The 27,227-nt window shown below is 40.7% G+C and overlaps 1 protein-coding gene across 1 annotated transcript in view; it reads right to left on the bottom strand.

Moving 5' to 3' along the window:
* Positions 1-27,227, bottom strand: part of LOC107533119 (lipoxygenase homology domain-containing protein 1-like) — a 104,218-nt gene that overhangs the window by 9,569 nt on the left and 67,422 nt on the right. Inside the window, exons 22-23 of the mRNA XM_087825600.1 lie at positions 23,961-24,124; positions 8,082-8,301 (exon numbers count right to left, since the gene is read on the bottom strand). Of these exons, the coding sequence (XP_087681726.1) occupies positions 8,082-8,301; positions 23,961-24,124 (384 nt within the window). The remainder of the gene's footprint in view (positions 1-8,081; positions 8,302-23,960; positions 24,125-27,227) is intronic.

Here is a 27,227-nt window from a genome sequence, read left to right as displayed (position 1 = left end):
TAAAGCAAAGGGAGAATTTAAAGAATGCTTAGTTAACATGTCGTTTAGATGCACCCTAAATTAGCATGTGTTCTAAAAAATCTTAGCAAGTGAAGGTTACAGCAAATCCTTCGTTCAGTCCGTCTCCTTGGACGTGAAAGTCGGGTCTCAAGGTTGTTCATTTAAGGGCAGGGCCATATGCTCTAGCTAACAGCCATGCATTCTGTTGTAAAACTGCAGGAGACTAACAAATTATCTTTAAGGGAAGGACTCACACCCAAGGAAGTGAGCTCCTGAGGGAGCCCAACAGGAAGTCTAAACTGTGAGAGAAGAACTTACAATTAGCTTGATTACTTGAAAAGTACGAGGCTGGGTTTCTAGAAATCAATGTTATACAGAATGGAAGAGCTTATTTTACTTGAACATATTCAAAGACAAGTATTATGAATAAACAATTCTGACTACAAATAATCATTCTTAAAGCAGCAGATTTTAAGTAATTATTAATATGCCTATTACCATGGTTTAGCTAAAAGTACTTGAAAGTGTTAACTTGGTTTATGTTATCTATATATGTTGGACATTTTTGTCAAAATTTTTAAATGTTCTTTCTACCATAGTTGATGCTAAATTTTTCTTTGTGAGACTTTTTGAGACTTAGTGAAAGCCTTACTCACTCTGACAAAGTCGGCTGTAAGCACAGAATAAAATGATTGTCTTCTTATTTGCCACAATTGTCATCCAATTCATTTGATAGCTAAACTATGTATTTGCACCATTTGGGGGAAATTTTTTCCACTTGTGTTCTCAATGTCATCATCTTCAGCACTCTCATCCTTACATTTACCTTTATTTATTGTCATTTCAACAATTTCCCCATCTCTCAAGGAATACATAGCACACGTGTCATTGTCAAAGCTCAGCATTCTTTGGGCTCACAAACTTGCAGCCCACACAAGATTTAACATCATCTCATTAGTGTCACAAAAATCTTTCAAATTTTCACCTGTAGTCTGTTTTTTTCCAAACATCATTTTAGGCTAGAGTCTGTGTCGAGCGTTTGTTAATGATGATTTACCAGCATCAACTCTAAGCATTAACATCTCCATAAATAAAATTCTTAAGATTTCCTTTCATGAAATCTTGGATTGTTCAGCTTCTGCTTATAGCAGCAAGCATATTCTTCATGGGAATATATATAATTCCTTAGTCATAAGGATATATTTAAAATGTCACATGGCTGGGGAAGGGTCAAAATAAATTCCTCAAATAAGATTTTTCACTGGAAGTTCAGGAGAGGGGATCCAAAGTCCTGGTAGGACGCGTGCTTCCTTCAGCAGAAGTTAAGAGGGAGGAGGCGGTGTCTGAAGGTAAAGTGGAATGAGACGACTCAGGGATGACCAAAGGAAGCAAAGGATGGTCCTCACACCAGAGCAGAGCTCACGCCTTTTTCAGTTTTGAACCCCTAGCACCTAGTGCATGTTAAATATTTACTGAACAATACTGAATAAGTGAATGCCTATTACTCCATCCATCTATGAAAAGTGCTGTGTGCTGCTCTCTGCTGGCTGCCCAAAGAACTGCTCAAGTATGAATCACTAAAACGTTCTGCGGCTGCTCTTCACCCAGACTGTGCCTTAAACCAACCCCACCTTCCCAGGATCTTTTTGCCACTAACTTTGCTCTCGTTACCCAGTTTATTTCAGGATCCAGACGTTTCTGGTCCCTTGGCTTTGTCTTCTAGTGTTAGATCTATATGTGCTAGAATTTGGCTTCCTAGACTGAACCTCTCTAAAAACCGCCATCCACTCCAGTCTTGGGAGTGACTGAAGAAGGCAAGGGGTGGGCAGGGAATTACTGTTGTTAAGTCCTTCATGCCAGACATGTGCTAGAAACTTCTCTTAAGTGAGCTTATTTTAAATGCCTCTTTATCTACTTTATGCAGTGTGGCCCAGAGCTGGTATTCTGCTTTGGTTCAAACCATCCAAGGATTCTCAATCTGCTACAAAAAAAAAAAATTCTCCATTTTTCAAATAAGCAATAAAGTCACATAAAAAAATACTATTCTTCCAGCTGTATCCCTAATGTTGCAGACTTTCATTCTCCTCCCAAGGTACACTGTTGCCATTTTCATTGGGAAGTGACTTATGGGACTTACCCTAGAGATATGCTCCCCTGGGCAAATGTGTGTAAGTGGACAAACACACACTCCCTGCCCTGAGTTTGGGGCAAACATATTAATACTCTAACAAAACTCATAGGGCCTTAAATTTTCAGTAGAGACCCAACTGAAAAATTCTCCACCCAGGGCCTTCCAAATATTTAGCTCCCCAATTCAGAGATGATGGCACTGAAGGGTCTCTAGGCCAGCCAGTCTCCCAACTCCCTCCAGTTGGCAAATGACCTTGGGGCCATGATTTCTCAGTGCCCCTTCCCTCCATTCTGGGAGACAGACTCTCAAAACATTTCAGGTCCTACCAACCTTGGGTGACATAAACAAATAATCACTGGTCTAAGGTCATGCACTTTGCACTTATGCCCCCATCCTTGTCAAAGTGCACACAATAGTTCTAGTGAATGTAAGGTTTTTAATTTTTTTTTTTCCTAATCAGAAAAAGAAATGTAATTGTGTATGTATGGGGGACTTCCCTAGTGCCATGCCTTTATCATGATGTTCAAATATACTTAGGTGACCTTGCCCTGCCGAGTCCTTACGTAGCTGCCCGCGAGGCAGCTCCTGTCTGCACATAGGCACCTGTGATGCTGCTCCGACCACCTCAGGAGCATAAGCAAACGCCGAAACCTGGGGGGCTGTAAGGCAGGGCGACTGAACTCCTCAAGACAAACCCCGTGGTTGAATCTTTAATTTGACTTAATTAATGGACTGTTTCAGTGCTTTCTCTCAAGTCACCAAGAATTAAGCTTTCTCAGCACTCATCGTGGTGTGATCATGTTTATACAAACTGCCCAAAGAAATCAAATCTCAGAGACAGATGGCAAATGAGATTCAATGCTAAACATGCGCTGACACTTCAGTCTGCACTGAAGGTTTGTGGCCCATGACTGTCTATACATTGGTGGTTTAGGGCTGAATCTTCACGGGCCTCTTGGTTGAAGATATTTCTCTTACCTTTGAGCTATAGAAAGAAGTCCCAGGGTAGGGAAGGAGTGCAAGTTCTTGCAATTTTGTAGGTCACCAGGAAGGCCTAGTGAGACAGTCCCTTGGACCAGAGGCTTGACCAAAAGTAAAGGAGCTGGCCATGCAGAGGCCTGGGAGGCAGAGGACACAGACAGAACAGAAGAGCAGAGGCCTGAGGGCTGAGGGGACAGCTGGCCTGGTGCCATGAGGGACCACCGAAGCTGGAGTTGTGGGGAGGGTGAGTGGGCCTTGCAGGAAGTTGTGACGATTTTGGCTTTGACTCTTAGTAAGTTGGGAAACCTTTGGAGGGTTATAAGTAAAGGAGTGACATACTATGATATTTTCAGAAGACCACACTGGCTGTGGAGTTGAGAATAGCCTGTCCTAATGCCAAGATGCCCTTTGTGTTTGCCCTCCCCTTGTGATACCAGCTAAGCACTATGAAGGAAGTAGGAAAGAAAGACAAGTCAAAAGGAGAATGTGAAGGAATTAATTGTCTGTTGAGTGCCTGCTAGGTGGCAAACACTGTATTTATACCCTTTCACATCCTCTTGGTGGAAACATAATTCTGGTCTGCCTGGAATGGTGCCGATACTTATTAACAGAGCCTTTCTCCTCTCTAAAAAATGTCCTGGTTTGGATGGTGAATTATAATGGTGATCATTCTAATAACAGTTATTATGTGCCCCATTTCATAGGCAAACTAACCAAGACTGAGAAAACTTGTGCAACTTGCCCTAATTCCAAAGCCAGTGATTGAGACCAAGATTTGAATCCAGTCTCTGCTTCTCTGAGCTCCAGCTGTTTTGTCAACAGAATGGTCTGTCTCTGTCCGAAGCCCACATTTCCCCCTTGAACACGGGTATTGTGGTAAAGGCCGAAGCATGAAAAGAAGCCTGCTTGTCTTTTTAAACTTATCTTAACTCAACTATTATCATCCAAACCTTGCTGTAAGTTGCCAGAGTTTCAGAAACACATGTATTTTCTCACTCCTCAAAGCCTGATAAATGCATATGTTTTGAAGCAGACACATTTCTATTATGATGCTACTTCCTTACAGTCACAGATAGCTATTTTTTTTATTTCAAAGTAAACCTCTAAACACACCTGCACACTTGCATCCAACGCCTCCTCACTCACAGACGTGGCCCAAGACCTCACCTCACATTATCACTTGTCTCCCCTGCGGAGAGCCTGAAGCCAGAATTGTGAGGCAGTCACTGTGAGCTCGGTTGGCATTCCTGTCCTCTGGGCCATCCCCACCGGCCATTACCTGAAGAGTTTTAAGGAAAACCAACCCAGGGTGATCAGCAGCTCTTGGTGCCCATCCCCACAAACATGGCAGGCACTGAGCGAATCAGAGCCGGTGTGGATGAGCTCAGCTTGGCCTGCTAGTGCCAAGGAGGAGATTGCTCTTATCCGACCAGCCATCTAGCTCAGCCCCCAAAGACTGAAGATTTATAGCCAGTCTCAAAAACCCTTTTTGAAAACATTCCAGCTATCATTTGAAAAGAAGAGGCAAAGTCACAAAATTAATTGGCTCAGAGTGTTAAGTGCCAGCTACAAGGGAAAGGGCTCTTTTTGTGCCACTAAATTGAAAAATAAATAAAACCCTCAAGTGTGTCACTAGAACTCTATCCAGCCTGGCAAGCCTAAGCATTAATAGCTTCATTAAAAAGAAAAGTTCCCCTACATTACTCTTTGTGTTCTTCCCCGGGCCACGTTAGAATATTCTGACAGATGGACAGACAAGCTCAAAATACTGAAGGTCAACCCCTCCTTACTCCTTTCAAACCCAGACCAGGGAAGCGTCAATTCAGTGGTTTGATTCTGCTCTGCCTACCCTGGATGTTGCAGGAATAGTAAATGAACCTGTCGGTGGCACCAAGAATGACTTTCCAAAAGGAATATTAAGCTGGACCACACTGCCCCTTGCTTGCCAGTAGGTTTCGATCCCTAGTTAATTCCTGAACACTGATGTGTCATTATTTTTTTATTTTCTTATTTTAATGATTTTCCCCTAAATGAGCAAATATTCAGTCTGGGAAAAGGGCAGCTGAATTGCTTCGTCAGAACTGGAAAAAAATGAGAAGACTGGGTCAGATTAGCTCTAGGTAGGGTGTATTACATTATCTTATTTAGTAGGAGAAATTGCTTTAAGAAATGGTTGGTGCGCTTCAGCTAAGAAATTACGCCTTTAAGTGGGAGATGCTAATGAGTAAAGTTTCATTAGCTGGTTTGGGAGAAGGGTGATCAGAAAAATGCAGGGGAGACATGCTGAGCTTTTATTGCTGCTCAAGTTAAATGAACCCTAAAGATCAATAGTTCATTTAAAGTACAATGGGTTTCTTTTGTATCTTGAATTTTTTTTAAACCCATACAACTGTTTTCCACTTTTTTTTTTTTTGCCTACAAACTAGTTGTGCAATTGAGTTTAAGTAAAGTTTATTTTAAAACAATGCAGCTTTTAAAAACACTGTGAATTGAGAAATAACTAATACATCAGACCAATAAGACTTCTGTTTCTTATTGGCGCTGTGGATTTAATACATTATTTGCAGAAAGAATGGATTCTTGACAGATGTTAGCAACTTGGTGAATAGTATAGATAGGTCCTAGATTTCTAGAGTTCTTTTTTTTACCTGCTGGATATTAGCTCAAATTTTTTCTCTCACGTTTGCTCCATAATTCCTAACATTCTTATATCAGTTAAGAATGATTCATGTAACAGAGTATATCATTTGCTGAGTCTTTGGAAATATTTATTCAATTTATTTAAACAACAAAAAAACACATTCTACCCATTTCTCCCAAACTCCCACCCCCTCCGCTTATAATCACCAAAGTGTTCTCTGTATGCATGAGCTTGGCTGTTTTTTTTTGGGGGGGGTTCTTTTCTACGTATAAGAAAGATCGAAGGGGATCTGTCCTTCTCTGTCTGGTTTATTTCACTGCATAATGCCCTAGACATCGACCAGGTTGCGGTAAATGGCAAGATTTCCATTGATAACCACTTGGATTGCTTCCATACCTTGGCTATTGTAAGTAATGATGCAATGAACATGGTGGTGCATATCTCTTTTTGAATTGGTATTTTCATTTTCTTTAAACACCGGGAAGTGGAATTGCTGGATGACATGGTCATTTTATTTTTAATTTCTTAAGGAACTTCTATTCTGTTTTTCATAGTGGCTGCACCAAGTATGTGCCTGCCAACAGCAGTCCGCAAGCATCCCCGAGTCCCCACCTCGACCATCTGGGACGTGGTGGCTCAGAGCCCCACGGGCCTTCAGGAGAAAGCTGCAGAGAAGCACCCGATGAAGGGGCAGGAGGAGGGGAGGGGAGGGGAGGGGAGGGGAGGGGAGGGGAGGGGAGGGGAGGGGAGGGGAGGGGAGGGGAGGGGAGGGGAGGGGAGGGGAGGGGAGGGGAGGGGAGGGGAGGGGGAGGGGGAGATGAAGCTGAAGCTGCAACAATGAACGGCTCCTGGGGGTCGGGCATCCCGTCTGACCCCCCTGGTGCCCACTGCCCAGGCCGCTAGCAGCCCAGCACGCAGACGCTCCCCTTTGTGTGGCCCAGCCCCCTGGACCTCAAAGGCCCCAGGCTGATGCGACAGGAGCGGCCTCAGAATCCTGGGGCTCCGGGCAGGGAGGAGGGCAGGGCTCAGGGGAAGGCCAGTCCCCTGTGTAGGGTTAGCGATGGGGCAGGGAGAGACTCAGAAGGACACAGATCAAGCATTCAGACCCACACCCACACGTTCAAGGGAAGCGCGCCCAGTGGAGGTAGTGATTGAATTTTATTTTAAAAAATGGAGGAAGCAGTAAAGAACTATGTTGGTATCATAGGCCAGGGCTAGAGACATATTTAATGACAATGATTGTAATAGCTAAGTATTTATTGCATGATTCCATGTATGCACCAGGAACAAAGTACTATAAGTATATTACCCTAAAGACTAAGTGCATTATCTCAGGGACTCAAAACAACCCTGTGACACAGGCTCTACTTTCACCCTCACTGGACAGATGAGGTATTTTGGGCTAAGGAAGGCTAAGCAGCTTGCTCAAGGTAACACAACTAAATGCATCACCAAGTCAAGGCTAAACCAGTGTGTCTAGTTCCAGAGCCTCTAGAAATCTCTGCCCCTTCAAATGAGAGATCAGCAGTGTCAAATGCATAGAGAGTTCTAGGGCACAGGAAACACACACACAGACATACACACACACATTTAATTTAGGACAAAAAAGCCATCAGCATCCATTGAGAAAATATTTCCAACACAGCAGCCAAAAACAGGGTGATTATCAGACATACATGGAATGGACAGAAAAAAATTAAGGCAGTATGTGAGTTTACTTTTAGGCAAAACAAAACCAACCAACAAAACACCGAGTAAGGGAATTTAGCCGCTCCTAAATTCATGATTGCTAACATTTATCAACACAGCATAGCCAAGAAAAAAGCCACATTGAAATGGCTAGCAGACCATTTACAGAAGATGAATTGACGATACACATACATCCTGGTATATAACTTTTCACCTTTGAACAACCATACTTGTTAACCCTAAAGCCTAATGTTCTAAGTAAGGAAAGCTATGGCCTCTAAGCCAAATCTGCCAGCACCTGTTTTTGTACAGTCCAGGAGTTAAGAATGCTTTTTAATTTTCTTAATGGTTAAAAAAATTAAAAGCAGAATATTATTTTTTAATAAAAGGGAATTATATAAAATTCTAATTTCAATGTCCACAAATAAAGGTTTTTTTGGAATGCAACCACACTATTAGTTTACATATTATCTATAGAAGCTGACTCACAAATGGGAAAGTTAAACAGTTTCAAGAGACTTGAAAGAATAGATATTTAGTGTCTGGCCCTTCACTGGAAAAGGTTTCTATTCTCTGTTCTGTATCATCCCAATTATTTTCATCTTTAATGTAAATCATAAAGGAAGCGAAATTAAATACCTGGCAAAGATGCTTTATTAGTTCTCACAATGGGCAGTTCTTTCCATCTATCTCCATCAGTTTCATTCTCAGCTATCCAGGAATCAACAGTTAGACAAAACAGCTCACATGTGTCTATGTTTTCAAGCCGAATCTCTTCCAGATACCACCTGGGATCCTTTCCACTGTTGTCGTGTCCAATACGTATTTTATAGATTTCACCAATATCTCTAAGATTAATCTACAACACAAAGGAGAAAAGGGAAATAAGATTTCCTACATCCTGATCTGATTTGTCAAATTAAAAATTCATATTCAGTTGTGAACTCAATATCCACTTCCCCCCCTAAATATTTCTCACTAATTTCCTTTAAAACTACCTACTTGTAACACCATGAAATGCTGGTATTTATGGCAAAGCACAAATCCATTGACCGTGGACAAACCAATAGATTAAATCCAGCTAATTTTCACTACATTTTTTTTAGCAGCTCGTTATTGTTACTTTGCAAAATAAATGTTTTATTGTAGTTATTGATCTACACTATTTATTCAGTGGTTAGACCTAAAAAAAATAATCTAATTTTCTGGTGTCTATAATAGATTGTTTTTTCCCCATTAAAGTGGGGTCCTGACGAAAAGAAACTATACAGGCTTCTGGATTTAAACTAAGGCTAATCAAATAGCCCTGAAACAGAGTGACTTTGTATTGGAAAAACTGATTTTTTTTCCCCAGTTTTACTGAAAAATAATTGACACACATCACTGTACAACTTTAAGGTGCACAGCATGATAGTTTGATTTACAGTAGGTTCAGCTAACATCCATCTTCACACATAGACTAAAAAGAAAAGAAAAAGAGAAATATTTTCTCTTTGTGATGAGAACTCATAGAATTTATTAGCTGTAGTCATCCTGTTGTACATTACATCCCTGCTACCTATTTACCTTATAACTGGAAGTCTGTACCTTCTGACCACCTTCAAAAGATCAGAATTCTTAGACATTATACAAAAAGCATAATCCATAAAAGAAAACACTGAAAAATTGAATTTCATCAAAATTCAAAACTCTTGCTCTGTAAAAAATCCTATTAACAGGATGAAAATTCAAGCTACAGAATGGGAGAAAATACTTGCAAATCACACATCTTAAAGAGCACTAATATCTAGTACATATAGTTCATATATTCATATATATCCACATTTACCTATATATAGAATACATGTCCTATAATAAATGTGCGTAGATATATATGTATAGTTAAAAACAAAACAAGCTTATCAAAAATCAACATTAAAAAGCAAAAATGAAATGGTCAAATGATATGAAGAGCGATTTCACCGAAAAGAATACGTAGATGGCAATAAGCACATGAAAAGATGTTTTGCAACAGGGAAGCGTGCGTTAAGACCACAATGAGATATCACTATACGCCTGTTAGAACAGATAAAATAAGAAATTAATGACTACACCAAATGCTTGCAATGATGCAAAACAACAACAAGGAGATCTCTTATACATCTTATAAATTACTAGTGAGAGTGTAAAATAGTAGGCCATCTGGAAAATAGTTTGGCTTTCCCTGAAAAAAATTAAACATACACTACCATACTCTCAGCAATTACCTTGCTGGGCTTTACTTCAGAGAAACGAAATCTTATATCCATACAAAAGCCTGCATACAATTGTCCTAACATCTTTACTTATAATAGTCCCAAATTAGAAACAATCAAAATGTCCCTTGGTAGGTGAACGGTTAAGCAAACTGTGGGACCCACACCATGGACTACTACTCAGCCATAAAAAGGAATAAACTATCGATACATGCAACAACTTGGGTGGATGTCAAGGGCATTGTGCTAAATGAAGGGGGAAATAAGCTAACATCAAAATGCCACAGACTGTGTGATTCCAATTATATAATATTCTCATAGTAACAAAATCATAGCGATTAAAAACAGAATAGTGTTTCCCAGGGATGGTGGTGGTGCACGGCTGGGGTTGAGGGCTGTGACTATAAAGCAATAGCACAAGGGAAATCTTTGGGGGACAAAAGAGCTCTATGCACATGTTGATTATGGAGGTGATTACATGCATTTATGCACCTGATTAAATGACATAAAACTATGCAGGCAGGTTGTACCAATGCCAAAATCTTATTTGATATTAACTATAACTATGTAAAATGAAACAATTGGAGAAAACTAGATGAAGGGTGCATAGGATATTTCTGCAACTTCCTGTGAATCTGCAATCATTTAAAAAAGAAAAAGATATTTAAAAAAATGTACTTACAAACATTTTGTTATAATTAGAAAGGCCGTTTGGAGATCTTATCTCCTAGGAGATGCTTTGTCTGCATAGTTCTCTCCTCTAGGCATCTGGCTCATGTGCCATTTCGGAGCACACAGGACCCCTCCCTCCTGCCCACTGTGCACGGCCCTGGGGCGCAGGCAGCCCTTCCTGGCCTTAGTGTGATACCTGCTTCTTCCTGGGCTATTGAATTACTCAGGGTGCTCTGTGCTCTTTCCTTCCTTCCCACAGAGATAGAAATAAATACATTTTTGTACGTATAAACAGATACATAATTAAAATGAGAAACAAAACACATATATTCATGGTCTACATAAAATAAATTTTCAGTTTTTAAATTTAATACATTTGTATCTATAGAACATATAAACAATTTGCAAAATAGAGGGGAGATAGAATTTACTCATCATTTAAATTAAATTATTAATGATTTACTTTTAATTTCTTCCTTTTATATTCCAGGTAATAAAAACTATGCTGTGCTGAATGACATCAAAACTATCCAAAATCATGGTGGATACATCGAAAGCTAACATTCCTGAAACTGAATGCACTACTCTCTGGGTATTTTTTGGTCACAATTTGCAGATTGTTTACATCCTTTGTAGAATTTATTAAAATTTCAAAGGACATGGAGCTTTACAGGAATCCCATTTATTAACACCCCTTTATTTATTAAAATCATAAATAATAAAACATAAACTATTATATACCCTTCTTTTTATGACAACTACATTTTGTACATTTTCTATTCTCTTTTCTCCTTTGAATGTAATTACTAATTCATGGCTTTTCCCAGTCTCCACTTGTTTCAATGAACTATTATGATTGTTATCACTATTAGGAAGACGGTACTTCCAGCTTAAGCAGTGAAAGCCCCTTTATAGTCGCTCTTTTGTCCGTCAGCACTGCCCTTGACATTTTTGAAGCCATCGTTGATTCCAGATAACAGAAGGACATTCCAGACCAACTCTGGTTTTGTTTTGTATTTTCCTGATCGAAGACATGGAATCAATGTATCCTGGTTCTGTTAAGCAGTTTGTATTATTCGAGACAAAACACGGGCACCAGGAGACAGTGAGAGCTGTGTGTTGGTGCAAATGCAGCTGCCGTTGGGGCAATTAACGGTGGCAGGTTAGAAGAGGCCATTTCCAGCTCACCTTCTCACCTTGATGTTTCTTCTCAGGAGATTCTCTCCTCACGGATCTTCTTGCAGATTCCTGGGGCCCATGGCCTCCTTTACTCTTGCACGGACATCAGTCTCCTGTGTTTTGGCCCTGCGGTCATGACCTCACCTGTCCCAGACCCTCCCGCGTGCCCTGCTCTGCCCCTCCTCTGGCCTGTGCAGCTCAGCAAGAGCTGATCACCCCTGGGCTCCACCTCACCCGCTGCACTCTGTCACTGCTTATTCCCTCCTGCTTTTGGCTCCTTGGTTTCTGGGATTTGCAGGATCTGCCTTGTTCTGAGACCCTGGCAAATAGTCATTTGCCTCTCAAAGTAGTTTCATGGGGGCGAAGACAGGTGGCTGGCTTTCCCCAGCGGCATGCACTCTGGGCCTGGAGTTCAGAGAACAGCTAGAGGTGTTACCACACGCCTTCCACCTTTCCTCGGGGGGAGCTGGGCCTCAGGTTCTGACTTCGATGTCCTGCATCACAGGTCTGTGGTTACTCTTAGTTTTCCATGTTGAGATTTCTCACTGTTGCTGAATCTTAATGTGTTGTGGGAGAGATGCTATTCTGAACAAAAAGTCTCAGCCTAAATAAACCTGATGGCTTTTTCTAAAATAGCATTTCTTAGAGTTGATAGAAGTGAGAGGACAGGAAATCTCCTGTCAGAACAGGCCATCATTAGCATAAGGGTTATTTCAGCTACAGTTTGCATTTTTGCAAAGACACTGCTTATTGAATCCATTTCACAGTTGAGGAAATTGAGCTAAAGTAACGGGTCCAAGGTTGCCCAGGAAGCATGCAAATTAAAAATGCAGCTCTCCTATGCACATTTGGTTCAAAACTGTCTGTCGACCTATTTCCTAACCAAGGCAGCTTAAAATGACTTTGGCATGAGAAAATGACCTAAGCAAGTGTTATTAACATACTTGCAATGTTAAAAACGATTGAGAGTTTTATTTGTGTGTGTGTTTTCTTACTTTGTAGGAACACTCTGACTGTGAGCATTTAGGTTGGCCAAGCTTTATGACAGGAAATACAAGTCCTATAAGAAATGGTTACATTTCCCAATTATGAAATGGCTTTCATAGTTCTTTTCTGAAAGTAAAATGAAATAGGCCATATATTAATTATGACTTTCTCTGTAAGTGGAATTTTGTAATACTTAAACCCAAGACTAATAAATTAAAATAAAGAGTGCACATTATTTTTAGAAAAAATATTATGTTATGTCTGTATGAACATCAATAGAATTGACAGGTGGAATAACGAGGTGTTCTAGAGTCATTTAACAAAAAAATACTTCCCTATATACATAAGTGAAGGAATTATTTAGAAAATTAACTGGGACAATTCCCTCTGTATTAAACATAGTTTTCCTTCCACAGAGCCACCAACCTTTCCTGTGTAGTTTTAGTCTCACCCCCACCACTCCCTCCCGTGCAAGTTCCTTTCTAGCAGACTCATCCCTCACCAGCTCCCAGTGGCTTTGGATCTTCCCATCGATACCTTCCCTCCTACCGATCACCTGACCCTGTGTGCCCAGGTCTCTTCTCTACGTTTCCAAGGCCTAGGAAAAGTCTCTGTCTGATCCCACCTCTTTCAAAAGCATCCTCAAGACAACAACCCTAACCTTCATTGATCTCCTTCGTCTTTGACTACCCCCAGCTCTTAATCATTTAGTCATTCATCTCTTCAGTCAGTCAGTCATGAAAAAACTTTTATTGAGGGGTTATTATATACCAGACGCTATTCCAGGCACTGGAGAGAGAAGCGATAAATAAAAGAGACAGGGCACCTATTTGGGAAGCACACCTTTTAGTGGGATGAAAGAGGCAATAAACACACATGAGAAAAAAATGAATGATGTGGTCAGACCTCTACAGCACTGAGGGGGACCTTTCTAGACAGGATGTCCAGAGGAGGCCTCTCTGAGGTGATGTTCAGGCTGGGATCGGACTGCACGAAAGGTACTCAGCTGGTAGCTGATAGAAGACAGAGCGTCGCAAGCCGAGGGAACAGCTCCCATAACCTTTCAAAGGCCCTAAGGGGGACTGAGTTTGGATTGTTCCAGCTTGAGTTGAGACTCGGCAGCCATCACAAGGCTAGGAGACCAGGCCTCTGTAACACGTGGGCAGGGTCAGACTGGGATACATCAGTATGCTACGGGTTCCTGCTCACGTTGTATTAACATTTCTCAAGTAATAAAGCCACTAGAAGCTAAGACAAAATGTTCATGCCGAGACGTAAGTTAATCCCCATTATAATAATTAGCTGCAAATGAACCAAATATGAACTATCATTCTGAAAAAATATTAACATTAGCAAATAGAACTTCAAGGCAAACATCTATTTTAAAAATTTTAAATACAGAGTGGGGCAAATACAGTAGGTTTACGGTTGTTCATATGGAAAATAATACATTTATTAATAAGTAATAATATAAGAATAAACTGTTTCATGTCAACCCCCTTTTGCCCCGCCCTGTATTAGAAATGGTATTCATCATAACCCCCCCCCACACACACACACACAGACAAACACACCACACGTTTTCATTGCTATAAAAATCTAAGAATTAAAGGGCTGGAACGCAGCTTGCAATACTCTCTGGTCCATTTGTCTGCCATTAAAGGGTCTGGACCATCCCAGACCATGAAGAAAATTTCAGACTTCCTTTGTAATCTACATCAAATGTTAGGAATATTGTTATCAAACTACATTGTCTGGAGTATGATAAATCAACATTGGACATGCTCATAGACGAGAATATTAAAAGTGAACGTTTTCCTTGAGTTGGTGCAAATATTAAGTAATGATTATTAATAGGCCATTTATTTCATTTAATAAAATTACAAGAAGAGAGTTTCTAATTCATTAATTTTAATGGATTTATTGGAGTATGTGATATACAAAAAGTTGTACATATTTCATGTATGTGACTTGATGAGTGGACACATGCATACACCTGAGAAACCATTACCAAAATCGAAGCAATAAACATGTCTATCGCCTCAAGGTACTTGTGCCCCTTTGAAGAAGAGGCTTGATTTTGACTTGAGAGCTAGACAACAAGCTTTTGTAAGCTTAGAGCCATTCAACAAACATAAAGTATTTTGAAAATAGTTCTTCCGTATACCATCTGACTTATAAAAGAATAATTCAGTCATGAGGGATAGAATTCTGTGGTGTGTGGAGTCAGAGGAGGAGAGAGCTGTGTGTCTGTCAAATGACCTAAACCACAAAAGAAATGCTAGACCATGTGCTGAGGTTCTTTTTCAGGCAGAATTTCCAGTACTTTCAATGGGCCACAGGCACTATCATTTTGTGACCAACAGCAAACTTCTCCAAGAGGAGGAACAAAACAGCTGAAGAAATCTGAGCAGCACCAAATGTCAGCTTAAAAAAGTTAAAATTCTTCCAAATGAAAGAGTGTTAAGTAAGCAGCACACCTGAGAGCTCTGAAAACACAATAACCAGGACCGTTACTTCAAGGGGCAAACTGGGAAACCAAATCCCATGCCTAGTGCCTCCTGCCAACATACTGAGTCCCATTCCAGGGCCTATTCACTGCAGAACTTACTTGGTCAACTCCGAGGAAATACGCCAGGTTTTATATGTTCTTATGATCATCCATCAAGCACCTTGTTCTCAACAGACAGAGATAATGCCATCCACGCCGTGCTGCATGGTGTCAAGTCTAAAATACTTCCAAAGGGCCGGTGCAGTTACTTTGAGTTATTTTGAGTTTTGTTTGTTTGGGTTTTTGTTTTGTTTTTAACTTTTGAGTTACTCTGTTTGTTTTTTGTTTAGTTTTTGTTTGTAACGTTTGAGTCCTTTTGAGTGCTCATTTACTCTTTAAGGCTTTCTTCATTCCTCGTATTCTGTGAGCTGCTTGGAGCCTTTATAAGTCTGCTCATTTTTCAGAATTACAATAAGAAGAAGTTGGGGTTTTTCACTTAAAACTAACCCAGTCTTACAATCAAAACCAGGTCAAGATTCAAGATGCTTATGTGGTGTAAGAACAGTGAGGAGATCACAGACTACTCTTGCTGAGGGAAGGAAAATCTCTGCCAGTTTCAAATCCTTATGGCAAGCCTATGAGATACCATTCTTTACATTTTGCAAAAGAGGAAACTGAGCTGAGCTGAGCTTCAGAGAGGTTATGTCATTCGCCCAAAGCCCTGTGTCCCCTAAGCTTCAGAGCAGGAAATTTAACTCAAGACAACAGGAGTTCACAGTGCATGAGGTCCTCTCCACCCCACAGCGCACTGAAACAGTTGGACAATTCTATCCCTAGAGCTGAAAGTGGTCCACAGAGGAAAACAAAGCACAACACAACAGAAATAGCAAACATAATTGGTGTGTTAATGTGTAAATCAAACAGTTGCTTGTTTCTTCCTTCCCACATCATCACTCCCTGTGTAGACACCACCTGTGCTTGTCAGATGAATGTGTGTGCAGGTTGTGTGCATGAGTGTGTATACGTGACTGCACCCAAGAGGACCAGCTCTCACATAATCTACAGTTTTTTCCCAGGAATTAAGTAACATTTTGTTTGCAAGAGCAAGTGATTAAATGATGTTAAAACTAAATAAATTAACGCATCCTTTGCATCGTCTGAGTGGGAAAGTCTTTCCCATTTTGCCCTAAGTACAAGTGGTTGACAGCACCCGTTCAACGGCTCCTGTGCTCTGCAGGCAGTGGCCTGGTTTTACCATGGCACTGTACTTGTATTTGTAAATGCTAACACTACACTATGGCACACCGAAACAGTAAAGCGCAGGTGTGGTGACACTAAAACACAGGCTAAATGGGCGGAGGAGATGCCATTCTGTCTTGGGCCTGAGACTGAGCTTGTGGAGGAGTTGAAGGCAGAGAAGTCTACAGAGGCAAGGGCGAAGTGAAGCACTGAGCAGATGCATCCCCGGGGTGTCCAGGAAAGCTGCTCGTGAAATGCAGTCCTCCATATGGCATGGCAAACCTGAGGCCTGGAGTCCTTCACTTAGCATGCTAGGTTGCTGTCAATTAACTCAGCCTCTGAGTCCAGCTAAAGGAGAGTGAGAAATATTCTGTGGGAGCCATGTAGATATTGATTTCATTGCCTACTGTTACTAGGCTTAGAAAACTGCTAGAGATAATTTAGGTGTAATTAGAGTTCAATGCCTAAGGCTTCTTTTTCATGCTTGAACTGTGACTAATTTTTCTGGCCTGCAAGCTATAAAAGTTGGACTGGGTTTCCCTTTAACACCTCCTCACCATTACCCACAATAAAATTCTCACAGAAAATGAGAGCTAAAACTAAATTTTGACTTGTGGCACAGAAGTGTTGATCCCAGTAAAATCTGCTGGGCAGATGGATTACCAAGAATGAGTTACCACAGACATTTAAGGAACTGAAGTAAGTATAGCTTGAATCTTTGGAGGATTAGTGACAATATAATGCCTACATCCTTTACTTTCTAATTTAATAGATAAATGATGGTAGATGATAGATAGAGATAGATAGATGATAGATGATAGATAGATAGATAGATAGATAGATAGATAGATAGATAGATAGATAGATAGATAGATGATAGATAGACGATGATAGGTGATAGGTGATAGATGATAGATAGATAGATAGATAGATAGATAGATAGATAGATAGATAGATAGATAGATAGATAGATAGATAGAGAAAGGTGGGTAGATAGATGTAAAAAAGAGATGGGGAGAGAGAGAGGCAGAGGGAGAGTATCTAGACTTGTGAAAAATACTCATACTTGAGACATAAAATTAGGGTGTACTTGTAAGACAAAGGAAAATGAATAGAAATGAAGGCTTAAAATAAAATTAAATAAGCGTACGGATATTTCTAAGGCCGATTATCTTGAACCCATAAATGAGGACAAGATATTTGAATATTAATCTGCATGTTGCCATGTGACTGGAGCGAGCATAGCTGGCAGAAAACATGTGCATTTTATAAGAAAACAAAAATCTGGCCAATGTGCACATTTCTCATGGTATTGATGACTCTAAGTTTTTCTCTTGCTCTTGATATATCATGGCTGTGCCCACTCTAATTTACAGGCTAGTTTCAAAGGAGAGGATACAACTGTTCTTAAAACTGACCTCACAAGTACCGTTTTTTAATAAAATATTTTTATTCAGTTATAACTGAGCTCCCTACCCAAGACTCCGAAACGCGTTTCTAGTGAGGAATGGCCAGAAGCTGAAGGCTGTCAACAGAGGAAATATACCAAAGGCTTTCCATTTGGATTTGTCTGTGCAATCCTGGGTTCAATGACAGATGTCAACATCAAGCCAGATACACTCGAATTGATTAAAATCTGGAAACTTTAGAGTGTTCCCTACCCCCAACCTTTTGAATCCTTGAATCCTACCAATAAAAAAATGGCTGGAGATATCTAAACTTTGAAATAGGTGTTTCAAGTTCACTATCACTCTCAAGTTAACCCACTTCGCAGGTATTTGAGGGCCTGTGTCTGGCCAGTATTGAATATTAAGGAAGCAACAATACATAAGACACATACGACCCCCTCCCTCAGGGGGCATACAACTCAGACATGGACTCAGGTCTTCAAATCAGTTAGATCAGTTAGACACAGATGCCATGAGTGCTGCAAGAGGGGGCCGTGGAGAAATGAAAAATGTTGATTTAACCAGTCTAGGGCATCAAGAAATATCACATTTTAGTATTAAAATTACAAATAGTGTTGATGACGATATGCCAAAGGTGCATTTGGGGACAATCAGTTACAGAGAAAACTCTGGCAGGAGGGCCATATAATAAAGACACTGCAGAAGCGCAGATGTGAGAAGACAAAGTCTGGCTAAGGTTGGAAGCGATAACAATCGCACATCTGCACATCACAACAAAGCGAGATGGCTGGAACCTTATGCTATGTGCCTGTCAAAGCCAGGGGCCTCTCCCTTCCCTAAGCTAGGTCTTCTTTTGGTCCTTTTACAATAAGCAAGGCAGAGGGCACTTCAGGGGATCAAGAGGCCTACAGGCCATTCAACAAGGGTTCACTCTACCCTCTCTTCATTCTCTGTACAAAACAAAATTTCACAGAATTCTAAGATTCTCACTGTCCTGTCCCCTCAAATTCATATGTTGAAATCCTAACCTTCACTGTGATGGTATCAGGAGGCGAGATTTGGGGGAGGTCATAAGACCCTGAAGGTGGAAACCCCAAGAATGGGATTAGTGCCCTTATAAAGGGGACCCCAGAGAGCACTCCTGTCCTCTTCCGGCCATGTGAGAACAACGCGAGAAGCTGGCAGTCTGCACCAGGGAAGGAGCCCTCGGCAGGACCCGACCACGCTGGCACCCTTCTCAGATTTCCAGCCTCCAATCTGCAAGAAGCAAATTTCTGTTGATTATAAGCCTGGACTCAGTCTGTGGCACTTTGTTATACAGCCTGAACTGACTGAAACCACCACACCGGGGTGGCCTCTGCATGTGTGTTTCCCCCTTTGTCTCAAGCATCTGTGCAGATTTGAACCTCCTACCATTTGCGGTGGCAGAAACCAAGATTTGGCCGCTAACAGGTTCTGCTTCAAAGCCGGAGGGATGGAACAGTGTCACCTTTCACACCCTTTTCTATGCGTGGCAGTGGTGACAGGCGATCTTGAACCTTCTGTCGGGTTGAATGGATCTTTCTCTCCCCTCCAGTAGCAACATTAAGCAGGGAGCCAGCAAGGCGTTTGGCCAGGGATTTCCACAGGAACAGCGCAAGCATTACATGTTTCAGCTGTTGCAATGATGTGAAATTTATCTCTCTGAGAAAGGAACTCAGGGATCTTGCTGGAGCTTACTTGGGAACAATAGTTAACAGTTGATTAATTTCCAACTATTTTCCAATAGAAGGAAAAAATAATTCAACATATGGTGGGTTTTAAAAGGCTTCATGCCTATCAAGTGGATTTGAAAGTTCCTGGGAACAACACTTTGACAATCAAATTCAATAATAGTAATAATAATAATAGCAAAAATCAACAGATACAATAGGGAAACTTTAAAAAATCTATTTAACAAATGATTAGCTACTATATGTAAGAAAATAATTGCCCAAGGAATAGGACTAAGTATTACAAATGTTCAGAAAGTGCCCTTTCTAGAATCTTTATGCTAAGACCAAAACAACCAGCTTAGCTCCCATCTCTCTTACTGATTGCCTTTTGTGAAGCAGGGCCCTCCGGCATACAAGCCATTTTAAAATATTGCTCTGTATCATTTTTATCCCAAGATAATTACAAGTTCATGTTGGTGCCAAATGCAAATTATGTTTATTTCTTTCTGAAACCATGGCAGGGATTTTAATGGCATTCACTAGAGCATATGGTCAGATGTGTGCATTATTTTGAAAGGTTACTCATGTATGGACTGCAAACACATATGTGACACTGTTTAGAATGGTGCTGGCGTTCACTGGTCTAAGCTTTAATCAACCGATTACACTTTCAGGTGAGATTTTACATTGAACACTCAGCAGTATTGACTGATGCAAATGCTACCATTTGCCAACTGGAACGCTGTCAAATTTTTTCAGCTTTCTTTTTCACACTGCATTTCAGAAGAAAATGCTCTCGCTGTCACGCTGCATCACAAATGACTTTCTTAGTCCCACCTTAAGTTAATACAGCTGAAGTTGCTACTCAGTTTTCAGCATCCCCTAACAACTGCAAATGTCATGCATGCAGTTCTCTGTATCAAGATATGTTGCACAATTCGCTCTAGGAGAGAGTGCTCTTTTTCCCTAGCAAAGCCACCAAGCAAAATAGATTTTCATTTCTTTTACAGTACAATGGCTGTGAAAGAAACAGTCATCTTTATGTACAGCATGTCTTTCTGGAATAAAGTTGAAATAAATATAGAGAATATGTTTGAATTTAAAGCTTTTATGAATAACCCAGTCCCTTATTACTTGCATCCTGCATGAATCTTTTTCATAATGCAATGTCAACAGCAGACTCCATCTCTTCCATTGAACTCCCATCACTGACACTGTCTCACTAGGCTATTTAGATGTCCTGGGAGAACTGGGCCTCCTTTGGAAGCACATGCATAGCTCCCACTGATCCTGAATCACGTTTTGCATCACAGAATGAAGAAAAAGAATGAATAAGAATATGAGTTGCTTATTTATGATAGCATAAGGTGTTAACAAGCTGTATGTACTTCTAAACCTCAGAAAGATCTCCAAGTCAATAAAAGCAAATTCAGCCTCATGTAGACCCACATTCCTTTCTAGATAAAGGCAATAAAGGGAGCAAATGCCCAGGAAGAGTAGGTAAAACTGTTATGTAATGAAGGTTGAAGTGCCAAGTGAAATCATTTGGCTAATTTAAACCTATCCAAACATTTGCTGGAACTAGAGCTTTCGGCTTTACGAATAGCTCATCTTCTTCATTAGCATTATAAAATGATGTTTATTATTAATTATTTATGCTATAGGACAGATAATATTGGCAGATAGAAAGAGCTTACAAACTTAAGCGGACTCTATGAAGTGGATCTTGGTTGAACTGGATGTGACCATCAAGGACTATTTTAATCACACAACAGAGTTTTCAGACAGGGAAGGACAAATACGTAAGCAAGGATATGTCAATGTGTGCATCAGACCCCCTCCCCCCCAAGTTCTAGAGGGTTCTTAAGAAACAAATGGTAAAGAATGAATCTGAGTGAAAAATAAAAAAGGAAAGCTTTCCTCACAACTTCTTGATTGATTAAGAATCCGAATGACAGAAACATGATCTGTAATGGCCAACTAGGTGTCTTCGCCCATGATATAACCAAGCAGTCTCACAATATCAGGATTATGACCCTCCCACTGCTTAGTGCTGCCAAATGGAGTTGATGTATAACGTTACCAAACTCCACATTTCAAGGCCACCAGAGAAGGATAGGAAAGGGAAGGGAAGGAGAAAAAAAGAGATAAAGAAAGAGGATGGTGGAGAGGGGGAAAGAAAAGAAAAATATAAAGAAGTCACACAGAGTTGTGTCAATATCAAAATGACACACTGGCATCAATTTAGCTAATGGCTAATAATTTTTAGGTCCACATGGACATTTAACCTTTAAACCATGAAAGGCCCAAGATAAATGTTCTTGCTATTATTTACACTTTCACTGCTTTATTCTGGTCCAGCCAACCTAGTCTTGGCTCCCTCTATTCCTTCCTCCTACTCCAGCCTCCAGACATGTTTCTTCATAGAACCCCCATGCCAGCAATAGCCACCTACCAACCATCTGCCAAGCCGCCTTCCTGCCTTCATTCATCTGAAAAATTACTTTAAATTTCACCCCATCAAGAAGTGTACCTCAATTTGTGAGCAGGATCATAAGAGTGAGCCTCGGGAGTATAAAGACAATATTTTATACTTTATACAAAGTGTTTTGATTTTTAACTCTTTCAATGTGTACAATAACATTATAAGGTATTTACTGTACCCATTTTACAAAGGAGGAAATTAAAGCTTAGAAATGTTAAGTGGTTTATCCGTATCTCCTTAGCTAGTAAAGGTCAGAGTTGGAACTCAAATATAGGTCTTCTAATTCCTACTAATACAAATTGCATTTTTATTTAAAAAAATGTATTATACATTTTATTCTAGGAACATAAGGGATATGCAAATAATTGTGAAAGTGCCCTATGAGCTCATAATAAATATTAAACCTATTCATCTACAAAATTAATTGACCTTATAGAGTAGTGAACCAGAAACAGGAAACTACTTTCTAAGAGTGAATGGCTTAACCACAAACTTTTCCCAAGCAACAGAGAATACTATTTAGTGTTTTGATTTACAAAAATGCAATAAAAAGCTCAGCTAAATCTCCGGAAAGGTTTATACGTAAATAATAACCACACAAGATACATGGGATGCCTTTATTATGCCCTCAAGGTGAGAATGATCACAGGAAAATTCAACAGTGAATGCCTCAGGTGAAAGTAACAAATATTAAACAAATTCCAGCAGAGTCATTTCCATTAAACTTTCATGCTTTCAACAGATATTCATGAGTGTCTAGTCTATGCTAGTCAATGGATAAGATTACAGAAGCTGAAGAGAATAGCCAAAGAGTATATGTGCATACCCCATGGACATAGACAACAATGTGGTGAGGGCCAGAGGGAGGGGAGAGTGGGGTCTGGGTGGAGGGATGCAAAGAGGAGGGAAATGAGAGGTATCTGTAATAATGTCAACAATAAAGAAAAAAAAGATTCAATATTTAGCAAATGAGTGAGGTCTAACCCCCCTGCAATCTAGGAAAACCCTTCTGACTACTACCTTCAAACTTTCTGCTATAATGAACTCTTTGTTCTGATTTTTGTCTTGGTCATTTTTCTGAGAATGTCTCATTTCCTTCAGCCTAGCTCTCAGAGACATTTCAGGTGCTCTTATAGGTCTGACTCTATAGTCTGTGGAGGGTAGCTGCCAAAATTACTATAAGGTCTTCCATCACTTTGCAATCTCTTATTTGAAACTAGAATCCTCCTCTACTCTCTGTACCATCCAACACTCAAGTTTCCCTTCAAGAGCTATGATTGGGTCAGGGGAACATTAGAGTTGCCTCACATTGCCACATATAACATGAATCGGTTATACAAAAGGAAAATTTTCACTGTTCTGACAGTACTGAGATAGTCAATGTTTCAACTCCTCTTGACTGGTGGCTCTTAAATTCCATGGATTTAATCACATGACATATTATAGGCTCAAAGTCACATTTACATTGGGCCAGTTCTTACTTATCTTCAGAAGATTATAGAAATCACAGCCACAATTAAAAGATTTTATAGAGTAATAGGAATTCCAGTAAAATAGAACAAAATAAATTAAAAATAAAAACAAGTAGAGAAAGACTTCTAGAATGGCATATTGAGGTCTTTCATAAATCCATTTCTCCATAGAAAAATGGGAAAAACTTTTGAAATCAAAATTTCAAAAACTCTGGAAGTTAATCAAAAGCTTGCAACAATCTGAGGAGCATTTATTCAATGAAAACTATGCACCTTGGTTAGAACAGAAGGGTTTGTGCTTTGTAACTTGATCTATTTCCCTTTTTCTCTCCCAAGCTCCACAATATCCTGAAAAACTGGAAATATTTGACTTGATGGCAGATTAGAAGTAAATTTTTCCATAAGTTTTAAATTTCCTAAAGTTCATATACTTTGTTGCCTTTATGCAAATAAAAAGTGGGGAGGAAAGAAAAACTTCGATTTCTGTTTTCTCCTGTTTCCCAACTCTCTTATGATAAAAAATAAAAATAAGAATAAAATCTTGTTTTCCAAGAAAATGTAATGCAAAAGCAAAACAGATAAAATTCTCTATTTCATCTTAGGGAATGTAGATCATAAGATATATTCACAAGCAGGTGATAGCATATCAATTTTACCTTGAATATATCTGCACTGTTGGGGTTAAATAGCTGGTGTTTCCCAGATCCTAAAATAATTGGACCTGAACATCTTGCTTCTCCATAGACATAAAGGGATACTGTTGCCGTGGTGCCCGCATTTTCAAGATCCCCAGTGACAACAGTCACCTTCCAATCTCCTTCTGCAAAGGAAAAAGAAAATCAACATGAAATTGTGGAGGAACGCCATATTAATATTAGGAAATGGGGAATTCTACATTTCACTTAGTTGTGAAATGAATAATTTGTGAAATCAAGAAGTACTACGATAATTGTTAATCATGGACTCCTCCTGAAGCTAGCATGTGGAAAAGTTTTAGAAATACTATAGCATTTTTATTACAAAGCAAATAAGCAGTGAGCTTTTTCCGGACGGCATATATTTGGGGGGAAATGCTGAGTTGGACACATTTGGTGTTGTTTGGCTGGAAAATTTAGGGGTTTGTGTAGGCATCACTGTCAAATCTTTGGGTGGGAATGAATGACAGACATACTGATAACCTGACACAGGAAGACGTTATCTGTACTAGGAGATGCCCTGTCAAATTGGGGTCAGCACAGTCCTAGCGGAATCATGGTGAGAACAAAGAAGACCTAGAAATGAAGCCAAAAGAGCTGAAAAGGTTTCCAGGAAAGATGGCTAGAGTCCCTTATGGGTTGGGATGAACAAATAAATAAGGAGTAAAATGCTGGATGCAGGACTTAGCGAAAGGAGTTGGGTTTGGGAGAAGGATGGTGTAGAAAGGATGTGTTTGAAACAGAGATGATGTGTATGGAAAGCAGATGGCTCACTGAGCTTCCTGCCTGTGAGGCTGGGTGCGCAGGAAGGCTGAGGCCCACTGGCCAAATCCAGGCTTCCACCGGTTTTTGTAATTAAAGTTTCCCCGGCACACAGTCACGCTCATTTGTTTATGTTTTGTCCCTGGAAACTCCTATGCTACATGGCAACTGAGTAGTTCCCACAGAGGCCTTATGATCTGCACAGCTTAAGATGCATATTACCTGGCCCTTTATCATAACAGTTTGCTGACAACCAGTGTAACTAAAAACTGTCCTCTCCAGCCTGCATTAGAACATGTGCTGGTTGAGATCGAATATGAGAGATTTAAACAGTGCACGCAACCCTGCCGGTGTGGTTCAGTGGATTGGGTGTCATCCCACGCACCAGGTCAATTCCTGGTCAGGGCATATGCCCAGGTTGTGGGCTTGATCCCCAATCTATGTTTCTCCATCACTGATGTTTCTATCTCTCTCCCTCTCCCTTCCTCTCTCTCTAAAACCAATAAAAACATATTTTAAAAAATAAACAATGCATATAGAGCTATTAAACCGCACTGATTTCCAAGATTATGTAACAGTTTCCAGTCATGCTCCCATCAAATCATAAATACCAGGCTTATTCACAATGGGCAACCTAGACAAAGTCCTAGACAAAGCAGGCTTATCCTACTATGTCAGATTGCATTATTGAAAGAAGGCCTGACTAATATCTACTAACTCACTTGCTCTGCACTATGACCATTTTATTGGGGTACTATGACTTCTATTAAGAAGTGGGGTCTGTTTTCCCTCCCTTTGAGTCTGGGGTGCCCTTGTCCAAATATGATGCATCACAAGTGACATTCTGAGACTTCAGGGTCTAGATGGGCCCGGGTCTTTTAGAACACTCCCTCTTGGATCCCCAGAGTCGTGCTGTGAAAACCTGAAGCACGTGGAGAGTCCTCATGTAGGTGGGCAACTCCCCCTGGGCTCCCAGCGTCATCAACAGGCAGCCTGGGTGAGCCACGAGGGAGGACCAGCCTGCCACATCGTCTGATGTCTCCAACAGCAGTGCTAGCTGACTACAACGAGAGTTTCCAAGCAAAAAATCGCCTAGCTGAGCCACGCCAACCCACTGAAAGGTGAAAGATACAAATAAATTATTGTTTAGAGCCACTCAATTTTGGGGTGCTTTCTTGTGCAACAGAAAACTGGAACAGCTACTGAAAACATTTCACAGATAAGAGCTCTCGGTTATCCTTTGACTTAAAAATACCATTAGTGTTTTTCCAGGAGGTCTGATTATTGGCATGTATGCCAGGGGGTTTGATGGAGGCATCTCTTTCATTTCCCAGGTAAAGGGGAAAAACAGATTGCAGGCCAGCTGTTAACCTTTTCCTTTCCAAAGCTCTCCTTATTAATTGGAGGTTTATTTTCAGGAAGGCACAAGGGATTTATTTTGGTGAACAAAGTCCCAATAGCTAGTGACGTTGAACAGCCCCTTCCTTAGGTCTTAACATTTTCTCTTTACCTGATTCTGTGCAGAATTCTGTCCCAGAGTTGGCATGCATTTGACTTTGCAGCTCAGAAAATGGAAACATTTGGTTGAATATAGAAACATCTGTGTCTAGACACATTTTCAGTTACTTGGCAACTGCCCACTGAATACAGTACTCAAACAAATGCAGGAAGGATGCATGTAAATTAAGCTCTTACCATGTAATTGTTAGTTCAGCAGACTGAGGAAAAGCTCCGCAAAGCTGCCTGCCTTAAGTCACCACAGTGCACAGTAAAAACTATAGAGCAGGCACGCTTTGCCTGATGCCACACCAGACAGCACGCACATTCACTTACCTTGACAGCAGGGCACAGGAAGACTCTGAGAGTGACAAAACCCACCGCTCCCCTGCAGGTCACGGCCTCGCACTGCCCTGACTCCAATCGGGGGTTTGCTGAGACAGCCTGAGACCAATATCACTACGCATGACATCTCTGTTCGGCTCTCACCCAGTGGAGAGGCTGAGCATTGAGGCAGGGGAAGATGGAGGAGAGAGGGGACAGCAGGCGACTCAGGGGAACAAAGGCTCTAACATTACACAGACCCACCCCCTTTCCCAAAGCCCCGTGATGAGGGCCCTCCAGGCTCCAGGTGGTGAATCCAAGAACGCTTTCCACCCACATTGCCTTGCCTCCCAGAGAGAGGTCAGAATAAATAAAATGTTCTCCACCTTCACATCCATGGTGATATTTTAACATGGCTCACAGACTGGCATGACTGTCAAATGCATAAATTCAACTCCGTTCATGATACTGGTGCCCACTGCCCACGGCACCCCCTCAAGCAGCCTCTGGCCCCTCGAAAGCCCCTCTCACACAGCCACTTTCCCTTGCACCGCCCTTCATCTCTCCTAAAGGGCTGCTGCCCACCTCCAGGACTTTGCCTGAGATACCTCTGCCAGATGGTTCTCTTCTACCTCTCTTCTCCTC

This window comes from Miniopterus natalensis, chromosome 16 (genome assembly GCF_054644295.1).
Source record: "Miniopterus natalensis isolate mMinNat1 chromosome 16, mMinNat1.hap1, whole genome shotgun sequence".
Lineage (NCBI taxonomy): Eukaryota > Metazoa > Chordata > Mammalia > Chiroptera > Miniopteridae > Miniopterus > Miniopterus natalensis.
This window is presented reverse-complemented; position numbering and strand designations above follow the sequence as displayed.